The 18,661-nt window shown below is 49.3% G+C and overlaps 1 protein-coding gene across 3 annotated transcripts in view; it reads left to right on the top strand.

Moving 5' to 3' along the window:
• LOC146869569 (vacuolar-sorting protein SNF8) overlaps positions 1-18,661 on the top strand; it is a 240,353-nt gene that overhangs the window by 47,834 nt on the left and 173,858 nt on the right. Inside the window, exon 3 of one of the 3 annotated variants that reach the window (XM_085606283.1) lies at positions 10,881-10,938. The exons of the other annotated variants lie outside the window; for them this stretch is intronic. Within the exon in view, the coding sequence (XP_085462409.1) occupies positions 10,881-10,938 (58 nt within the window). The remainder of the gene's footprint in view (positions 1-10,880; positions 10,939-18,661) is intronic. 3 annotated transcript variants of the gene reach the window in all.

Below are 18,661 nucleotides of genomic sequence, written 5' to 3'. Positions count from 1 at the left end.
TCCCAATGAAAAGACAACCCAGAACAAGCGACTCAGTATACTCTCAGGAATGGTGGGAATCGGAAATACCTGTTCGTATATTATTCTCACATCAGTCCACAACAATAATCAACAGAGACACGGTTAAAATAAAAAGAGTTTATTTTTATAGACCACGTGTCCTAAGATGCAGTACTTTGGCTAATACAAGCAGACAAATGATTAAAATCAAAACCATCAGCATCGTTACAATACCATAGAATATAAAAGGGTTGATCATGTTATAATGACAGTGGACCCTACCACCTTCCCTTTACTAAGAAGCTAATATTATTATTAGGCTAGTAGAAGGTCTCTTAGGCTTGAATAGGGGACCCCATACCTCAAAGATCAGCTTAGTGAAATCACATCACAGGAGCATCAGGAGTCTTCTCGCAGGAAGGCTCGTCTTCGGTCTGAATAATAAACATGATGTCTGTGATATTAAAAGCACCAACTTTCAGGTATTCGCAGCTGCTCGTGTGTTATGGCTAAATAGTGGGTCGATCAACCTAGAGTGTCAAACATGCATTGTGTAATAATCCAGACTGTTTGTCACACCATGTACAGACCAAGGTCGCTGCGCAGAGCTCGGGATGGTAACAACAGATTGCTCCCGTGTGAGGCGAGTCTCGAGTCAGCAGTTTGTTTAAGAAATAACATGTAAACGCAGTGTCGTGCGCAAAAGCAGCAAGATGGCTTTCTACCCTCTAACATGGTTATGCTAACTTAACAATGTATGTACATACTCAGGGAGTCCTCACTACACTGCCTTTCCCAGGAGTCAAGTGACATGAGCGCAGTGGTGGCACCATACCCATTTAGTGTTAGTAAGAATCAATTATGTGATTGGACCTTTTTACCTATGTCATGGAGTGGTGCCTATGGGCACACTTGTGTACAGGTCTGCTGCAGTGTACTTAACACACCTTTGACCTAAACAGTGACTGTGTGTTGCACCATGAAGTGCATGACACTTGCGTGTTCGTGCAGGGTTGTATGTGGTCCTGTAAGTGGTACATACCGTGAAGGCCTGCGAGTTACATTCTGAAAGTCCAGGGCCTAGAAAGGTTTTTGAAGGTGAGGTCTGCAATCCTCAGACAAGAGATGTGGATTTCTGAACCAGGACTAGTTACCTTTGGGTGAGGGCCCATCACCCAGGAAGTCAAGACCACTTGTTCTGAACCTGGAGCACCAGCCTTCTCCTTGTCTCTTCAGACAAGCGGACTCTGTGAGGAGGAAAGGGCTGGAGGGAGTGAGGCCCAGCAGATCCCAATGAGCAAAGTGTGATTCTCCCGGTTTGGACCCCTGCAAGAGTGCGGCTAGCTTCCCTGTTCTTTAGAAGTCAGTGACCCCTGTGTGCCAGGAGGGGGCCACCATGAAACTAGGATAATCGGCCTTGTGCAAGCGAAATCGGTGACCCTCATGTGCCAGGAGGCAGCCGCTGTGAAGAATACTTAACAATTGCCAAAGAAGTCCAGGAAAGGATGTCCGACACAGGCCATCCACCCAAAGACTGCGTCATTAGGGAAAAACTGCGATAGGTCGCAGACCCTCGGCATAGGAGACCAGAGCCAGCAAAGACGCACCCTGGTACTCCTGCACTTACTGGTTGCAATCAGGTTGTGTAAGACTGTTCGAGGCTGTTTTGCCTGCCGGAACCTTGCACAATCCATTGCATAGAGCTGGTATAGTTGATTATTAGGGTAAACTTTGTTGTGTGGGTACTAGCATGGGCACATCTGAAATTCACGTCCATTACCGAATGGGGAATAACCAGCTCCACTACAAGGGACTGCTTGACTCAGGGATACCACCCAGGACAACGCTAGCATGTTGACCTTAATAGACTGTGGATATTTTTTAGTGTGTTGTCTCTATAACTTTGTGTGTGTCTATTAAAATACGGTTATTTTTTTTAGCAAGTATTTAGACAACCAGCTTATTGCGGTTACTTTTTAGGCCGAAGTCTACCAGACAGCATAGCTGTCTGGCTGTGACAGACTTCTTGGGGACAGCCTGGAAGGTGTCCTATGAATGCATTCCTGCCACTTCCCTTTTTTCTTTTTTTTTATAACCAACTTTATTGGCATTTTATAAACAAAAACAAGACCGTTATTGGAATTATTTGTAGCACCGTGACATAAACGACATTTCATTGCATATCCTCTTATTATCTTCTGAGTAATAACTTTTAAGATTACATAAGAAAGAGTCTACCCTTAGCGCCATGATCAATCAGTCCAATAAGCCCACTCATTTCCCCCATATTAGCTCATATTTATTTGGGCACCCACTTGCCTCATAAACCGCTTTTTCTTGGATCGCACACCAATCCACTCCCCTGTGCCATCTCGAAATAGCAGGTGGCTTGGAGTCTTTTCAGGCCACTGCAGTATCTCTTTTAACAACCAGGAAGGCTTTACCTAGGAACGCCTTGTCGGCTCGGGAGCTGTCCATCCCTTCCATCATCCCGAGGAGAAGACCCAGTGGAGCAAGGGGCACCTCCCATCCCAGTACTCCACTAAGTTCCGTTGTGACTGCCGCCCAGTACTTAGCTATGACTGCGCAGGACCAGACCATTTGAAAAAAGTCAGCTGGTTCCTCTCTACAGCGTGGACATTGTGGGGCTGGGAGGAGTCCAGCTTTGTGCAGTCGTGCCGGTGTAAGATATGTGCAGTGAAGATAGTATATCTGTATGAGGCGAAGTCTAGCAGAGATCGTGAGATTTCTTGGGGCCATAAGGGCGTCTCTCCAATCCTCGTCCTCAAGAGGGTCCACCCAAACCTCCCACCTACTTTTAAGAGGGTCCAGCGTGGACGGAGTGTTGTTTATCAGGGACCGGTAGATTTGGGATACGCCTCCCTTCCCCAGGTCCCCCATGGGAATTTTGGCTTCCAAGGGGCTGATCTCGGGGAATGACCCTGGGTCAGGGATGTGAATGGCAAGGGCGTGCTATAGCTGGAGATATCTAAAGAATTGCGTAGACTGCAACGAATATGTGCGTTGTAAGTCTTGGAAGGAGGACAGATGGTCTCCTTTCCAGACGTTCCCAAGGTGGGTAATGCCTATCAGGTCCCACGCCTGAAAACCCATCAGAGTCCCCACCTCCCGGAACCAGGTGCTGTGCCATAATGGAGTTAGTCCCAGTGGATGTGTCTCAGTGCCAACCGCCACGCCAGGAAAGCCGAACGAGTCACTACTGGTAGGGCCTAAGGGATTGGGGTTCCGTATAGCAGTGCTTGGGCCTGAGTGAATCCGAGACTTCTCAGTTCAAGCCCATACGCCGGATCCGACCATTCCCCGTTAAACCAATCGTGGATTATCAGGAGGCGAGTGGGGAGATAATATAAAAAGAGATTACTCATGGATCGGAAGGTTCTGAAGGACATACAAGAGTCGGGGGAGGGCCATCATTTTGAAGAGGGCCACTCTTCCGAGAGGGTTAAGAGGGAGTTTGTGCCACCTACGTAGGTCGTCTTTAGTTCGTCGGAGGAGTGAACCAGCGTTAAGGAACCAGGTCAACTCCGGGAGAAGTACCACCCAGATGCCCAAATATTTAAAGGATAATCGTCGAATAGGCATGGTTGTCTGCCAGTCGAAGCATTCCCTGGAGGTATGGAGGGGGACCACCGTGGACTTGAGGGGGTTGAGGTGCAATCCAGATGCTCGCCCAAATTAATGTAGGGTCTGTAAGCATCTTGGGCCGGAGCGGGCTGAATCAGCGAGGTACAACAGGACATCGTCCGCTTATAGCGCGATTCAGTCTTGGGAGTTCTGCCAACCCTGTATCTGATCATCTATGCGGATATAACAGGCTAGAGCTTCATTCGCAAGGGCGTAGAGGAGAGGGGAAAGAGGACATCCCTGTCGGGACCCTCTTATGATCGGGAAGGCCTCGGACAACGCCCCGTTTATAAGGACTCTCGCTGAAGGGTTAGAGTAAAGAACTCCCACCATTCTACGAAAATAGGGTCCAAAGCTCGCTATTCTTCCCACTTCTAACCATTGGTTTTGTCTTTTGCCTTTTACATATCCTTGCTTTCTGTTGGTTGGCTTTATTTGTCCCTCCTGCTTTTCTTTGTCTCTCCCGTAGAGCACTGCATTTTTACCACATCCCTGATAGGCTGCTTCTATCTTTCCAGGAACGCTTGCTTCCCGGGAACTATTTCTTTCCTTTTTCGAGAAGCTCTCCTTGAAAGTGCATGTTTTGAGCTCTCTTTCTCTTATCTGCTTCTCTCACCCCTGCCACGCCGTGTGCTGTCTTGCACAATGCTGCAGTGGACCATTGCTTTTCACGTTGCTGTCTCGCAGCCCGTATTGCTTTCTCTCACCCTTCTGCTTCTGTTTCCCACCCGCTTTGCTCTCTAGTTAAGTTATTTTGTTAAAAAGCACGCTTTTGTGGTTCTGGTTTTATCAATCTTTGTGTCCATCACAGATCTGTAAGGTAAATGATTTCTTTTGTGTCTAGCCCTGCAGGTGTTTGAGAGCATCTCCCTTGTGTACTTCTGTCCCCCTGCATTGCTGTTTGTTGCCTGCACCCTCTCTGTAGTGCTCTCCCGGGTGTTTTTCCCATTGTCTCTCTTGCAATGGTGTATGCAGTGATGGAGGGGCATTTTTGTAGGCGTGCATATTCCTTCTTTCCTCTGCCTTTCAAACGAACATTGAGGATGAATGTGTGTGCATTTCTGCGCACCTCTGGTTGGAAGGGAACTCTGAAGTAGCACAGGAGGGGGGTTTAAAGGGCATTTTATGCACTTTTCTTGAATGACATTCTGGAACCTCGCCAATTATGAGTTTCTGTCACATGTTCTAATAGGCTACCCTGTGCCAGATAGTAAAAATCTAGTGGCAAGCCTCTATACTTGATTAATATAATCCGGCATCATTTTTGTGTAGGTGGGTATGTTTGGTTGGCAACTCCTCCCTGATCGTGTTCTTTATTTTAAATTTGTTTATGAATGCTCTAATGGTGCCTAGAAAAATGTACATAGTTTGTCTTGGAAAGGTGGCAGTCCGCGAGCCTAGCTTTGTTATTGATGCTTCACGGATTCTGTGATGGACGACTTCCCCGTGGGATCAGGCCTGATGCCATTAAGAAAAAGTTGACAATTTGAGCAGTTTGGGGGTAACACTGAGATTGCAGCATGTGTCGGATTATATTAACTTACTTTACAGTCGTGTTTTCTTACAATACCCATCCAGCGTGACATCAAGTCGGAACACCCATTTTATATCTGTGTTTGGTACATCCGTAAGTCGATCCCTTGGGGCACTTCAGAGAATTATCACCACATGTGGCCTGTAGGTAGGGTCTGGCTCTCCCTCTGTTATGTTACATGGTTTTATAGAGCGTTTGAATGCCCGGCGGCGTCTTGGCGCTAGCTTAGATGACTAACTGTGCTGGGATGACATGTGCCTAAGGAAGATGGAATAACCAGGTTTTTAAAGATTTCCTGAAGGCTAATAGGTTAGGGGCCACCTTGATATGCAGCGGGAGTGAGTTCCAGGCTTTTGTGGCTCTAAGTACAAAGCTTTTGCCACCCCAAGTAGCCCGCTTGAGCCTGGGAGGCACTACAAGTTTGGAAGAGGCAGACCGAAGAGTCCTAGTTGGTGTGAAGCTCTTTTGGAGGAAAAGAGAGCCTAAGCCGTTCAGTGCTTTGTAGGCAAAGCAAAGTGCCTTGAATTTGATTCTATGTCTTATCGGGAGCCAGTGCAGTTTTCTTAGGGCATTGGCAGCAGAAGGGTTTTTGGGGATATTGAAGAGAAGTCGAGCAGCTGCATTCTGTAAAATTTGTAGTTTGTTCAAAAGATATTGGTGGGTGGTGAGAAATGGACCATTGCAATAATCTAGTTTAGCCATGACCAGCGAGGTAACGAGTTTTTTGTAAGTGTGTTGGGATGAAGGGTAAAATCTTTGATGGTCTTTAAGTCTGTCATCCACCAGAACCCCCAGGTTCTGGGTTTTCTTCACAGGAACTGGTAGCGGGCCAAGTTCCTGTGGCCAACAGCAAGCAGTCCAAAAGGAGATCTAGGCTCCGAATAGTAAGACCTCAGTCTTATCTGTGTTAAGTTTTAAGCAATTACTATCCATCCAGGATTTGATGGATAGCATGACCAGCTGAATATGGAGCCTAGTGTGTTGATGTTTTTGGCTACGGATGCGACTATCTGACAATTAGAGCGAAGCCAAAGTTCTTTATGAGGCCGGCCAGAGAAGTAACATAAATATTAAAGAGTTGGGTTGAGCGTAGAGTCCTGTGGAACCCCGCATGGCAGTGAAAAGTAGTGAGAAGTGAATTGGCCCAAGCTGACTGACTGTTCACAATCCTAAAGGAAGTATTTCAAGAGAGTCCAGGCCTGACCTGAAATCCATTGGTTTCGATGATGGCCTAACAACAATGTGTGGTCACTGTATCAAAGGCCGCCGAGAGATCAAGCAGGATTAGGGCTGCCCCTTTCCACTAGTCAACAACTATTCTGATCTCTTCGGTGGTCTTGATTAGAGCCGACTCGGTTATGTGGCTGCTCTGAAATTATTTTAATGAATATACTTACTCCATGAGCTGCGAGTTCATTATTTTTTCCTCAATTGTGGCTGGAAGAGGAAGATGCGAGATAGGAAGGTAGTTGTTTGGTCTTTAAGGTCAAGTGTGGATTTTTTTAGAAGAGGCATTATTGAGGCTTTTTTCCATGAAGTAGGAAAAGTGCCACAGTTGAACATATGTTGGAAGATAGATGTTAGTAGTGAGGCAATGACGCGTTTTGAACTAAAAAGACATCCCCAAATGCCAGTTCTACATTTTATGTAATTATGCACAAGCAAATTATGCACATTCCGCACATACTTAGGAAGCAACTAGCTAGAAGCTTGTTTCTTTTCTGTATTATGAGGACTAGGTAACTGCAAGGAAATGAATCGTGGTGCAGAAGGACTAATTTTTCTGCTGCATGCATGAAGATGTCCCAGCTGCTGGCGGCAAGATGCTGTTACTGAAGTTAAAAACAGAAACCTACCTATCACAATTGTGCAAATAAGATTGATTGGCAGGAGCATGAAGGCCGCTGTAGAGAAAACGGATACAAGTTCTTAGTGACATACAAGTGAAAACAATTCTATCGGATGCTGGACCATGACTTCCATAAATATGCTGCCCATAAAGAGTTCAATTGTGTAAACACGTACCGTAAGGCCACCAAAAGAGAGGGGTGTTGCTGTAGCAATTTTATTATACACTCCTTCTACTTTTTGTAAGAAAAAGCTAGCCAAACTGTTACGTAAAGATTGTGTAGGTTCAATATGCTGTTTCATGTCTGTTGTCAGTTTGATAACCATATTAAATAATTCTTTGGTAGAGTTTTTAGCTTCCTCTATTCTCTTTTTGTAATAGGATGCCTTTTCCTTGGCAATTAAAGCCTTATACTCTGTTAGGCAGAGTTTATATTGTGTCAAAGTTGGCTCTCCATTTTTTCTCCTGTTTCCTGCAGCGTTGCTTTTGGGCTCTGCCTCTGAGATCTATGGAGAACCAAGGTGCCGACATTTTTGATCGTATTTGTTTTGCTTTGCTGGCACCAGTAAGGTGATAGTAGAGTCTAGCCATTGATTGTATTGGGAAACAGCTGTATCTACATTGTTTGAAAGTTCCGAGAGTGAGTTGATAGGGTGCAAGAGAGAAGATCTGATTGAATTATATGCCAGTCCCGAGATGAAGAACTAAGTGGGCGTGCATTATTTTGGAGGTTAGGGTTATTAATGCTGATGTCGAACAGTACGGCCCTGTGGTCAGACTAAACTAGTGGAGGGGTTTTAATGTTGCCCAGAAAATAATTGCTAGAGAGAATTCCATCAAGTGTCTGTCCTGCCAGGTGTATAGTGGCATCTACCATCTGTGATAGACCCAGACTCGATAGTGTATCTAGAAGAATGTTAGTGTCTGTGTCAAAATGGGCTTTTAAGTGGAACTTAAAATCGCCTAGTACTGGGTAGTCAGTGGTGAGGATGTTTCGCCTTAGAAGGCTGAAGATTTCCTGAGAGAGAGCTCGTCTGGGTCCAGGAGGTCTGTAAATGATCGTGCTGTTGAAAGACTGTTGAGGAAAATCCTATCATAAAAGAGGAAGCTTCGCATTGCAAAGCGGCAGCAAGGCCATAGTTTACTGAGAGATCTGCCCTGTGGACTATTGTTTTAGTGTCCAATCTGCTCTATACATTACAAAGCCGCCAGGAAGGGCAGATAACAAATAGGAATTACAAGCTGGATCGGCCCACGTTTAAGTAATAAAAGCCAGGGACAGCTAGTGGGTTTCCATAAACAGGTGGTAATCAATGCTATGTTTTACCAATGACCTGGCATTGATCAACACGCAAAGCATGACTTCACTAGGCAATAACGCATTGCTGTAAGAATTCTCAAGAGTTGAGGGCTGTTCCAAGGTCCCTCCGTCCAGGTCAGAGGTCGAAGAGGTAAACCCACCTGAAGCTAGCTGATCTCCACAGCTCTGGTAAATTAGTGGAATTTCAACTATGAAGCAGGAGTAATCCAAAATGGGCAGTCAGCTCCCTTTCCTGGATTTAGTGTGAGCAGCTGGTCCCTGGCGTAATAAAGGGGTTTTGGAGCTTTCCCGGAACAGCCAGGGGGACTGGCACTAGTCGCGGATGGGCGCAGTTGGGCTTGACTTTGGTGTGCCCGTGGCAGAGACATACTGGATAGTTCTAGATATAGCCTGCCATGAAAAGGGGGACGCGGCTTGCGCACAAAGCTCGTCAGCTGGAAAAAACAGCAGGGAAACGAAAAGAGAAAAAACAGGGTCTAGCAACTACTACAACCAGCCGTAGGCTCCCCTGCGAGCTGGTAGCTACTAGTAACATAAAACAAATTAAAATAATTGCGAGGAAGTTAAAACATAAAATCAATGAAATCTAGGGGAATCCCCCTTTCCAATGGCCCGTTGTCTCGAGCGAGCCAGGCACCTCCCAGAATAATGGCAGCACTCTGCCTACAAGGAAATTAAATGCGGGCACTTGCTGTGTAGCATTTTGAGCTCCCGGAAGGATAAAGGTTGAAATAGCATTGATCCTTCGACCCTGCAACTGTTTAAGGGGGTCTGTGTGATCAAAAATGGTTCAGATACGTTTTAAAATCGGGATACAATCAGGCATACCTTTAAGAGGAATTGGCATTTTAGAAGGTTGTGTATTTAAACCTTAAAAACAAGTCAATCGTATTTTAGGCTTTACTTGGCATTCCTTGTCAGTCTGTGTGCTTAAAACGCATGAAATAGGGAATGCATATGTCTCCATATTCTTTCACACGATGCACTGAAGTGGCCCCTTTATCTTCAATGCTTCTCAGGCTAGCTTGATTCCAGTGGCATAGTGAACATGGGACCCATATCTGGGGATACCCTTCCCACTAAGGGCTACTATATCAACACAAAAAGTTGATGGACGGGATGCTGAATATTGTCAAACATTCACCTCCAGTCACAGATCTGGGTTTAATCCATCATTCTTTAGCTCACTTCGCCACCACAGTTTAGACCCAGCCATATGCAAATCAGTCTTGACAATGGTCCCTGTAGAAACAATCCAGCCCGAACTGCCAGGCCAGGTCCTCTCTGGACTAGACAACAAGCATCCTGGGACCCATTTTGGGGTATCACCCCTCATCAGCGAGGCTAGCTTTGTAAGAAAGTGCCCTCTTTTTGCATGGTTGCCCCCACTTTTTGCTAAACTGCTGATGTACTTTGAGTGTGCCCTGGGTTCCTGCCAAACAAGTACCCATGGCCTATGTTCTTTCCCTAAGACTGCATTAAGACAACACCCAATTGGCACTCTTTGGCTACAGGTCAGTCCCTTGTAAATTGTAGCACAGACACCAAGGGCACTGTAGCCAGGGAAGGCCTCTAGGGGCTGCATTACTTATTGTGCCACCCTTAGAGGCCCTGTACCTTGACACACACACACACACTGCCTTTGCAGGCTGCATGTTTTGGTGCAGAAGAAAGTGAAGAGTCGACATGGCACACATCCCTTTGTGCCATGGCTACAATCCACTGCCCTGGCATAGATCAGCCACCCCTCTATCTGGCTGGTAAGAAAGCTCGACACCTAAAGACACACCTGCACCCGACGTCCCACGGCCATGGGTTGCCCAACCGACAGTGTCCCAGCATCTCCAGGCATCCCAAATTACCTCTCCAGCCGGTGGTCACCTCCAGAAGATCTTCGTCCCCGAACCGGAGAATCCCTATTGAAAACAACAGGGCACCTGGCGCCAAAACAGTACCCTGCACCCAGCCGCCGCTGCGGGTGTACTTTGGGTGGGTGCTAACTCGGATCCCCCTTTGCTCTGAGCTTAACACCACAAGCTTTGCTCCCACACCCTGTGGCCTACCCGTGAGCATCCACCAACCGGAGGCCCCTGTCCCCCATTGGATAACATTGGGCCTCAGCACTCTGTGCCCGGCCGCCGTAGTGCCGCTGAGGGTGTTTCTAGGGTGCATCCTTGACCTTGGGGGAACCCTGGTTCTAACTCCAGAATACCAACTCACACAACAAAATATTTACCTGTTAACCGATAAATTAAATTCTCTCCATAGGAATACATCGACTGTTTTTTCTTGAAAAATGTTTTAAGTGTGGAGTTGATTTGTATGACAACCTGAAAAACTGCAACTGTACAAAAACTGATTTACCTATCTTTTCTTTAGAAAATGTCCCAGTGTGATATCTAGGCATATCACACTGAGTAGATCCGCTGCGGGTCTCACATCATTCTGTGCATCGCCACATGCTAATCTATTGAATATACTATCACGTATTGCTGAAAAACGCCTGAATATCTTCACCACCTTATCCACAGAACCATCATTACTGCGGCTCCAGCCCCTCCTGAGTCCACGTACGACTATCCTTTTCCCGCAAGTACTATCCAGGCTATTTTCATTGATTCAGGCTTGCACCTTAACTGTCCTGATGATGATCCTATTATTGTTTTTAAGTGATCGAAACGTCGTCGACTAATGTAAACAGTCTACACGTTAATCGCACATGATAAAAAAGTGCAGTTACTGTTTCTCTTGTTAGAAATTGTGCTCAATATTCCACAAGCTAACCCGTCTTGCCTGATATGTTTTTGTCCTAAATGTATTTGTTATGTGTTCATGTAGGATGCAGGATTGTGTCCCGCGTTATTGCTACGTTTGTAATTTTGTTCTTTGACATTTTTGATTTATTAAATTGATTGTCCGGCTGGACACTCGCATTATAGTACTGATTCAAGTCCATCATTTTTTTTTTTGATACTCTAGTTTTATTAGATTTGAAACATACAAACAAATCAGAAAAATCACGGATGGCAAATGATCATTTACATCTTCAAAATCAATGCAAACCACAGTTCCACTCCCCAGGGAATGCATATTGGCAAGAAGATTTAGCAAATCACTCAGTTTCTTCCACAGTGCCCAGCCATTTACCCCACACCCTCCGATATTTCTTAGGGCATCCTCGTGCCGTGTACAGGACTTTTTCTTGGCTCGCGCACCAGTCCACTCCCTTGCGCCACTTTCCCAGGTCTGGAGGATCGGGACATTTCCATGCCGCCGCTATGTCGCGATTAGCTTTAAAACATACAAACAAATCAGAAAAATCACGGATGGCAAATGATCATTTACATCTTCAAAATCAATGCAAACCACAGTTCCACTCCCCAGGGAATGCATATTGGCAAGAAGATTTAGCAAATCACTCAGTTTCTTCCACAGTGCCCAGCCATTTACCCCACACCCTCCGATATTTCTTAGGGCATCCTCGTGCCGTGTACAGGACTTTTTCTTGGCTCGCGCACCAGTCCACTCCCTTGCGCCACTTTCCCAGGTCTGGAGGATCGGGACATTTCCATGCCGCCGCTATGTCGCGATTAGCTTTAAAACATACAAACAAATCAGAAAAATCACGGATGGCAAATGATCATTTACATCTTCAAAATCAATGCAAACCACAGTTCCACTCCCCAGGGAATGCATATTGGCAAGAAGATTTAGCAAATCACTCAGTTTCTTCCACAGTGCCCAGCCATTTACCCCACACCCTCCGATATTTCTTAGGGCATCCTCGTGCCGTGTACAGGACTTTTTCTTGGCTCGCGCACCAGTCCACTCCCTTGCGCCACTTTCCCAGGTCTGGAGGATCGGGACATTTCCATGCCGCCGCTATGTCGCGATTAGCTTTAAAACATACAAACAAATCAGAAAAATCACGGATGGCAAATGATCATTTACATCTTCAAAATCAATGCAAACCACAGTTCCACTCCCCAGGGAATGCATATTGGCAAGAAGATTTAGCAAATCACTCAGTTTCTTCCACAGTGCCCAGCCATTTACCCCACACCCTCCGATATTTCTTAGGGCATCCTCGTGCCGTGTACAGGACTTTTTCTTGGCTCGCGCACCAGTCCACTCCCTTGCGCCACTTTCCCAGGTCTGGAGGATCGGGACATTTCCATGCCGCCGCTATGTCGCGATTAGCTTTAAAACATACAAACAAATCAGAAAAATCACGGATGGCAAATGATCATTTACATCTTCAAAATCAATGCAAACCACAGTTCCACTCCCCAGGGAATGCATATTGGCAAGAAGATTTAGCAAATCACTCAGTTTCTTCCACAGTGCCCAGCCATTTACCCCACACCCTCCGATATTTCTTAGGGCATCCTCGTGCCGTGTACAGGACTTTTTCTTGGCTCGCGCACCAGTCCACTCCCTTGCGCCACTTTCCCAGGTCTGTAGGATCGGGACATTTCCATGCCGCCGCTATGTCGCGATTAGCTACAATCATAGCTGTGTTAAAAAAGGTCTTGCCATTTCGGGACCCATCTAGCCCATCCATGATCCCTACTAGCGATGGACGTGGGTCGTGGGGAACCGCCCAACACAGGACCTCTGTAAGCTCCTCCTCAATGGCCCCCCAGAATCTAACCAGCCGAGGACAGGATGAGACCACATGAAAATAATCTGCTGGAGCCTGGCCGCACCTTGTGCAGGACGGGTCAGAGCGTAAGCCCGCTCGGTGGAGGTGCAGTGGAGTGAGGTAAGCTGTGTGTAGATAGTATAGTTGGATTAGCCTGAGTTTGGCGGAGGCGGTGACCGTCTTGGGTGCCATGAGGTGGGAGTGGTGTTGATTAGGGTGCGGTATATACGGGAGATGCCCCCCCTACCCAAATCACCCAACAGAGTCTGGGCCTCCGTGGGGCTGTATTCTGGGAGCTGGGTGTCGTCAGTGATGTGTGCCTGGGGGCGTGTCATAACTGTAAATATTTATAAAATTGGGAGGGGTGTAGGGAATAGCGGGTTTGCATGTCTTGGAAGGAGAGCATATGGCCTCTAGCCCAAACGTCCCCAAGTTGCGTGATGCCGATGAGATTCCAGGTTTTGAACCCCCGCAGGCCACTTACTTCCCGAAGCCAAGCCCCATGCCAGATGGGTATGCATTGGGTCAATTTACCCGACCAACCGGTGTGGCGCAGCGATGCCCGCCAGGCCAGCAATACAGACCACGTCACGTCTGGCAATTGGGACGGGGTGGGCCCCCGTACATCATTGCCTGGACTTTAGATAAACCCAACTCTCTCAATTCCAGCCGGTAGGCCGGATCAGACCATCCCCCATTAAACCAATCGTGGACCACCAATAGACATGCAACTAAAAAATACAGATACAGATACAGATGCGTCATTCCCATGCCTCGGTCAAAGGAGGGGATCTGACATGTGGACAGGGCCAAACGCGCCCTCCCTCCGATGATGGGGCGGGGCGGGGCGTGGCACCAGGAGGAGGCTTGGAGTACATAGAGGAACCTGGGAAGGATCAACATTTTAAATAAAGCAACCCGACCCAGAGGGTTCAGGGGTAGTGTCTTCCATTTTTGAAGGTCCTCTTTGGCCTTTTTAACCAGTCGGGCGACATTGAGGGACCAGCCCAACTCTGGAAGCACGGTAATCCATATCCCCAAATACTTAAAGGAGTTGCGCCGAAGCGGTATATTGGACTGCCAGTCGTAACAATCCCTCGATAGGTGAAGTGGGACCAATACTGATTTCCCTGGGTTCAGACGAAGACCCGAAGCCTGCCAAAATGCCTGCAGCAACCGGAGACAGTGTGGCCCTGAGGAGGCGGGTTTGGCCAGAAAGAGCAAGACATCATCTGCATATAGCGCAATCTTGTCCGTTTCGGTATTTGGCTACTCCTAACCCGTAATGCGGTCGTCAGCCTGCACCAAGGACCCCAGGGGTTCCATCGTCAGGGCGAACAGCAAGGGCGAGAGGGGACATCCTTACCTTGTACCCCTAGTAATGGGAAAGGCTTCGGACGGCACACCGTTCACCAACACTCACGTGCACGGCTGTGCGTAGAGTACAGGGACCAGTACCCGGAATTGGGGCCCGAATCCCATCTCTGCCAACACATCTTGGAGGTAGGCCAAGTCCACTGAGTCGAAAGCTTTTGTGAAATCTATGAGGAGGAGAGCGAAGTAAGGAGTGAGTAAGTGTCGATGGGGCAGAGGCAGTGACGGGTCGCACGTTCGGACACAGAGCCGCATTGGTCCGGATGGACTAGCGAAGGCAAGTACGGCTTCAGTCGCTGGGCCAGGATGGTTGCGTAGAGTTTGATCTCTATATTTAGGAGAGATATGGGACGGTAGTCCGCGCAGTGATGGGAGGGAGGCTGGGAATATCAGGAGGACCACAATAGTGGCAATATCAGTTTCCGCCGGAAAAGAGCCCTTTATCAAGGGCTTCCCGAAAAAGGCTGGCTAGATGGGGCACGAGAGTGTCACGATATGACGTATAATATTCTTGGGGAAGGCCGTCTGGTCCTGAATTCTTACCCGATGATGTAAGGGAAATTGCTTCCTCAATTTCTTTTCTAGAGATGGGGTGGTCTAGGTCCTTCTGGGCGGCCGTCTCCAACCGGGGGAGAATCACATTGCCCCTTTCTAGGAGAACGTGAAGCGATAGGTCGGGGGTTTGTGCTGCATAAAACCACCGATAGTAACCTGCGAACGTGCGTGCCATCGCTAGAGGGGCACCATGCATCGTACCTTGATTGTCTACTACTTCTGGAATTATACGATTCGCCTTAGGAAAAGTAGCTAACCTATGCAAAATCGTACCATTTTTGTCTCCCCAGCCATAGATTCGCGCCACTGAGGTCCTCCAGAGGAGCTTGGCCGCATCTACTGATAACTGCTTGATCTGGGCCCGGAGATGGGCTAGCTGACAGCTTTGGGCGGCATCCTCCGATAGGGAGAGTGATTGTTCCAAGCGAAGCGCCTGCACTTCCCTCAGGGTAATTTTCCGTTGCTGCGTCTGCCTCTGTTTCTTAAGTTGCCCTTTCACGATACCCCGTATGGTTGCCTTCCCGGCCTCCCACAGGGTGCCCGGGGAGGATACGGATCCCTCGTTGGTAAGAAAATATTGCTTGAGTTCCTTCCCTACCGCCTTCTTAAATTCTGTGTCTTGGAGGAACCAAGCGTTCATCCTCCACGTTTGGCGGGCCGAGGGAGGGGGAGTCCCTGTACTGAGGAGCACTGGAGAATGGTCTGAGATTCCCCTAGGTAGGATACGAGTGTACACAATTGTAGAACAGTCAGTGGCGGGGAGAAAGATCGCGTCTATGCGTGCCTGTGTACGGTGGGCTGCAGAGGTATGAGTAAAGTGGGTGGTGCGTAGATGCCACGTGCGCCACACATCAGAGCCCAACGACTCGGACCAGGTCCTCAATTGTTTTGCTTGCGCAGTACGGGCAGCGGAAGGAGGGACCGTTGTATCTAAGGTCGGGAGGGAGACTGCATTGAAGCCGCCACCCACGACCGTGGTGTCCAGAGGGAGAGTGGACAGGAGGACGGATGTCTGTGCCAGTGTGGGAGTGAGCATTGAAGGGGGAGAGTATATGGACATGAGGTTGAGAGGGGAGCCACAAACTGCCACGTATGTGCCCTGAGGGTCGTGTCTCACCTGGGACAGGACGAAGGGCAGATTGCGTCTTATGAGGATGGCCACTCCGCGGGAGCCTCAGGAGAAGCTGGAGTGCCACACTCTGTCATACCCATATTGGGCAAAGAAAGGGCAGCAGTTACCCAGGAGATGTGTTTCTTGGATGAGGAGGATGTCAATGTAGAGGCGTTGCGCAGGACGGCAGAGCACTTCAGTCTGTCCAGGAGACCATTAACATTCCATGACAGGACGTGGAGAGAAGCCCCGATTGTGGTGTCGTCAATCATGGCGGGTGATATCTGGGTCTAAGACATGCCCTCCCAGGGGGGTGCGTGTGGTGGCCAACATATATGTGACAGATCGCATGTGTTAAGAGCTAGTACAGCCCTTGAGGAAGAGGCATGTGCCGGTCCGTGAAAGCTGAAACAACAAAACAAACAAAACAGAGGGAAAAACCAATCCCAACCCTTTCCCCTCCTTTCTCCCTCCACCCTCCACCTTCCACTTCGAAAACAGAAACATCTGTCGACCCCCTCCCATTTAACTAGACCAAACTAAAACGCTCTGATTGGTTGCGTGGAGGACCCCTCCAGAAGAACGGATAATCAGTGCATCGGCATTAAACAATTTGAATGAACATAGAAGTCTACCAATGTCAGATGACCACCCTCCCCCCTCCCGATGAGGTGCCCCGCCCCGGTGGTGGACCTACATTTGAAACGGACCACAAGGCTACAAAGAGTAGGAGTGCGGGAAAGGTCCGAGTCCACCTGGGCCAGCGGTAAGGACGAGCCCAATAAGTTCTCAGTGGCGTGATGCCTGTTTCGTGGTGGAGAGCCGGATTGGCTAGAGGAGTCGCGAAGTTCGGGAGCCGCCACACTGGAGGATCTGAGCACTGTTGCTTGTGACTGGCGCCCCTTACGAGACCTCGTGCGACGTCAGCGTTGGCGTCCCGGTGACCTCGGCCCCTTGGGTTGTGACCCCATGCGCTCCGATGAGGTGTCGCGCCGTGGTCGGAGGGGGCGCTCCTCCGTTAGCCATGTCCATGTCGCCTGGGGCGAGTCGAAGAATTGCGTTTTGCCCTGAAAAATGACCCAAAGGCGTGCCGGGAATTGCAGCTGGTATTGTAAGCCCAGGGCGAGCAGCTTTTTTTTTTTGGAACTTGAGAGGTCCTGCCGCCTGCAGGATGGCATCACGGTCCTTGAAGTTGAGAACTTTTAGGATGATGGGGCGGGGCGTGGCACCAGGAGGAGGCTTGGGCGCCAGGGACCTGTGGGCTCTCTCTACAACTAACCACGTCGACAGAGCGTCTTCAGGCATCCATGACTTAAACCAATCTTCAATGAAGGTGGCCGCCTGGCCTGCTTCCACCCCCTCAGGAAACCCCACCAGGCGAAGGTTGTTGCGATGTTCACGATTTTCCGTGTCCTCGGCATGCCTATGGAGCTCCCTGGTGTGAGTGGTAAGGTGGGCCACCTGTTCCTTGAGCTGTGAGATGTCGTCCTCGGCCGTGGATATGCGGGATTCGGCTTCTATCAGCCGCGCGGTGGCGTTGCGGAGGTCCTGTCTGAGGAGAGACACGTCAATCTTGATTTCCCCAATTTTCCCTTCAACAGATGCTTGCGAGGCACTGATAGCCTGGAGGATGGTGTCAAGATCTCTGTCCTGGGGGGGAGGCCCCCCCCACAGCCCTCCCAGGAGGCTCTAGCTCAGATGTGGTAAACCGGTCCATTTTGGTCTGCGTGGGAGCCGGTGTAGATTTGGGGCCCTTGTCCCTCCCCATGGCCAGGAGTAGTTCTCAGTGTCGCTGCGGTGGAGGGAAACCAAACAGGTCGGAAGGTCGGTGTGAGGGCCAGGGCCCCGCAGACGAGTGGAGTGTTTATAGTCAAATCAGAGGCAACTCCAGATGCAAATAGAAGGGGGACACTGTCCACCGTAAGGACGCAGCGGCGCTGACCTCGGGTCCGAGCGGGAGGGGCGGGAGGCAATAGAACCCCAGGAGCCAGCAGGCCCAATCCTGTGCCCCCAATCAGTCCCTGGTACCTCCAGTGTCACCCCCTCTGTAGGCGGGGCTCCCTAGCAGCGAGGGACCAGCTGGTGCGGGAGGCCCCCCACCAACAATCAATCGGGTGACACCCGCAACTGTACTCTTCACCGTCACCCGGTGTGATGGCCGAGACCGCCCTTCCCCAAGGGCAGGGCCCATTGCTGAGGGAACGTGTGCAGACCAGCCTCCTCAGCGTCTGAGGTCCGCAGACAGCCGCGAGGGAACAAGAGCGGGCGGGGGCACGAACTCACCCCAGGGCCCAGCTGATGGGAAATCAATTGTCTGAGGCCTGCGTACAGGGAGCGCCCTCCGCCACCCGGCAAGATGGCCGAATGCGCCCGTCACAGACCAGGCCCCAACGAACTCATGCACCACAAAAACCGGGAACTCTGGTCCAGAGCAAGGGAGATGCAGGGGCACACGCACCGCTGCACGACGGTGCAGCCGATCCCCGCCTCAGGTATTAGATGGAGAGAAGACTCCCCCGGACTCGGCGAATGAATCAGCCAGGCAACGGGGGGCTCGACCCAGTGTCACCTTCTCCGCGGGCCCCACCGCAAGCCCCACCGCTTCGGGCACCCTGGTCCGGCCCCAC

This window comes from Triturus cristatus, chromosome 1_1 (genome assembly GCF_964204655.1).
Source record: "Triturus cristatus chromosome 1_1, aTriCri1.1, whole genome shotgun sequence".
In the NCBI taxonomy this organism is placed as follows: domain Eukaryota; kingdom Metazoa; phylum Chordata; class Amphibia; order Caudata; family Salamandridae; genus Triturus; species Triturus cristatus.
The sequence above is the reverse complement of the archived record's forward strand: the minus strand, read 5'-3'. Positions and strand labels throughout refer to the sequence as shown.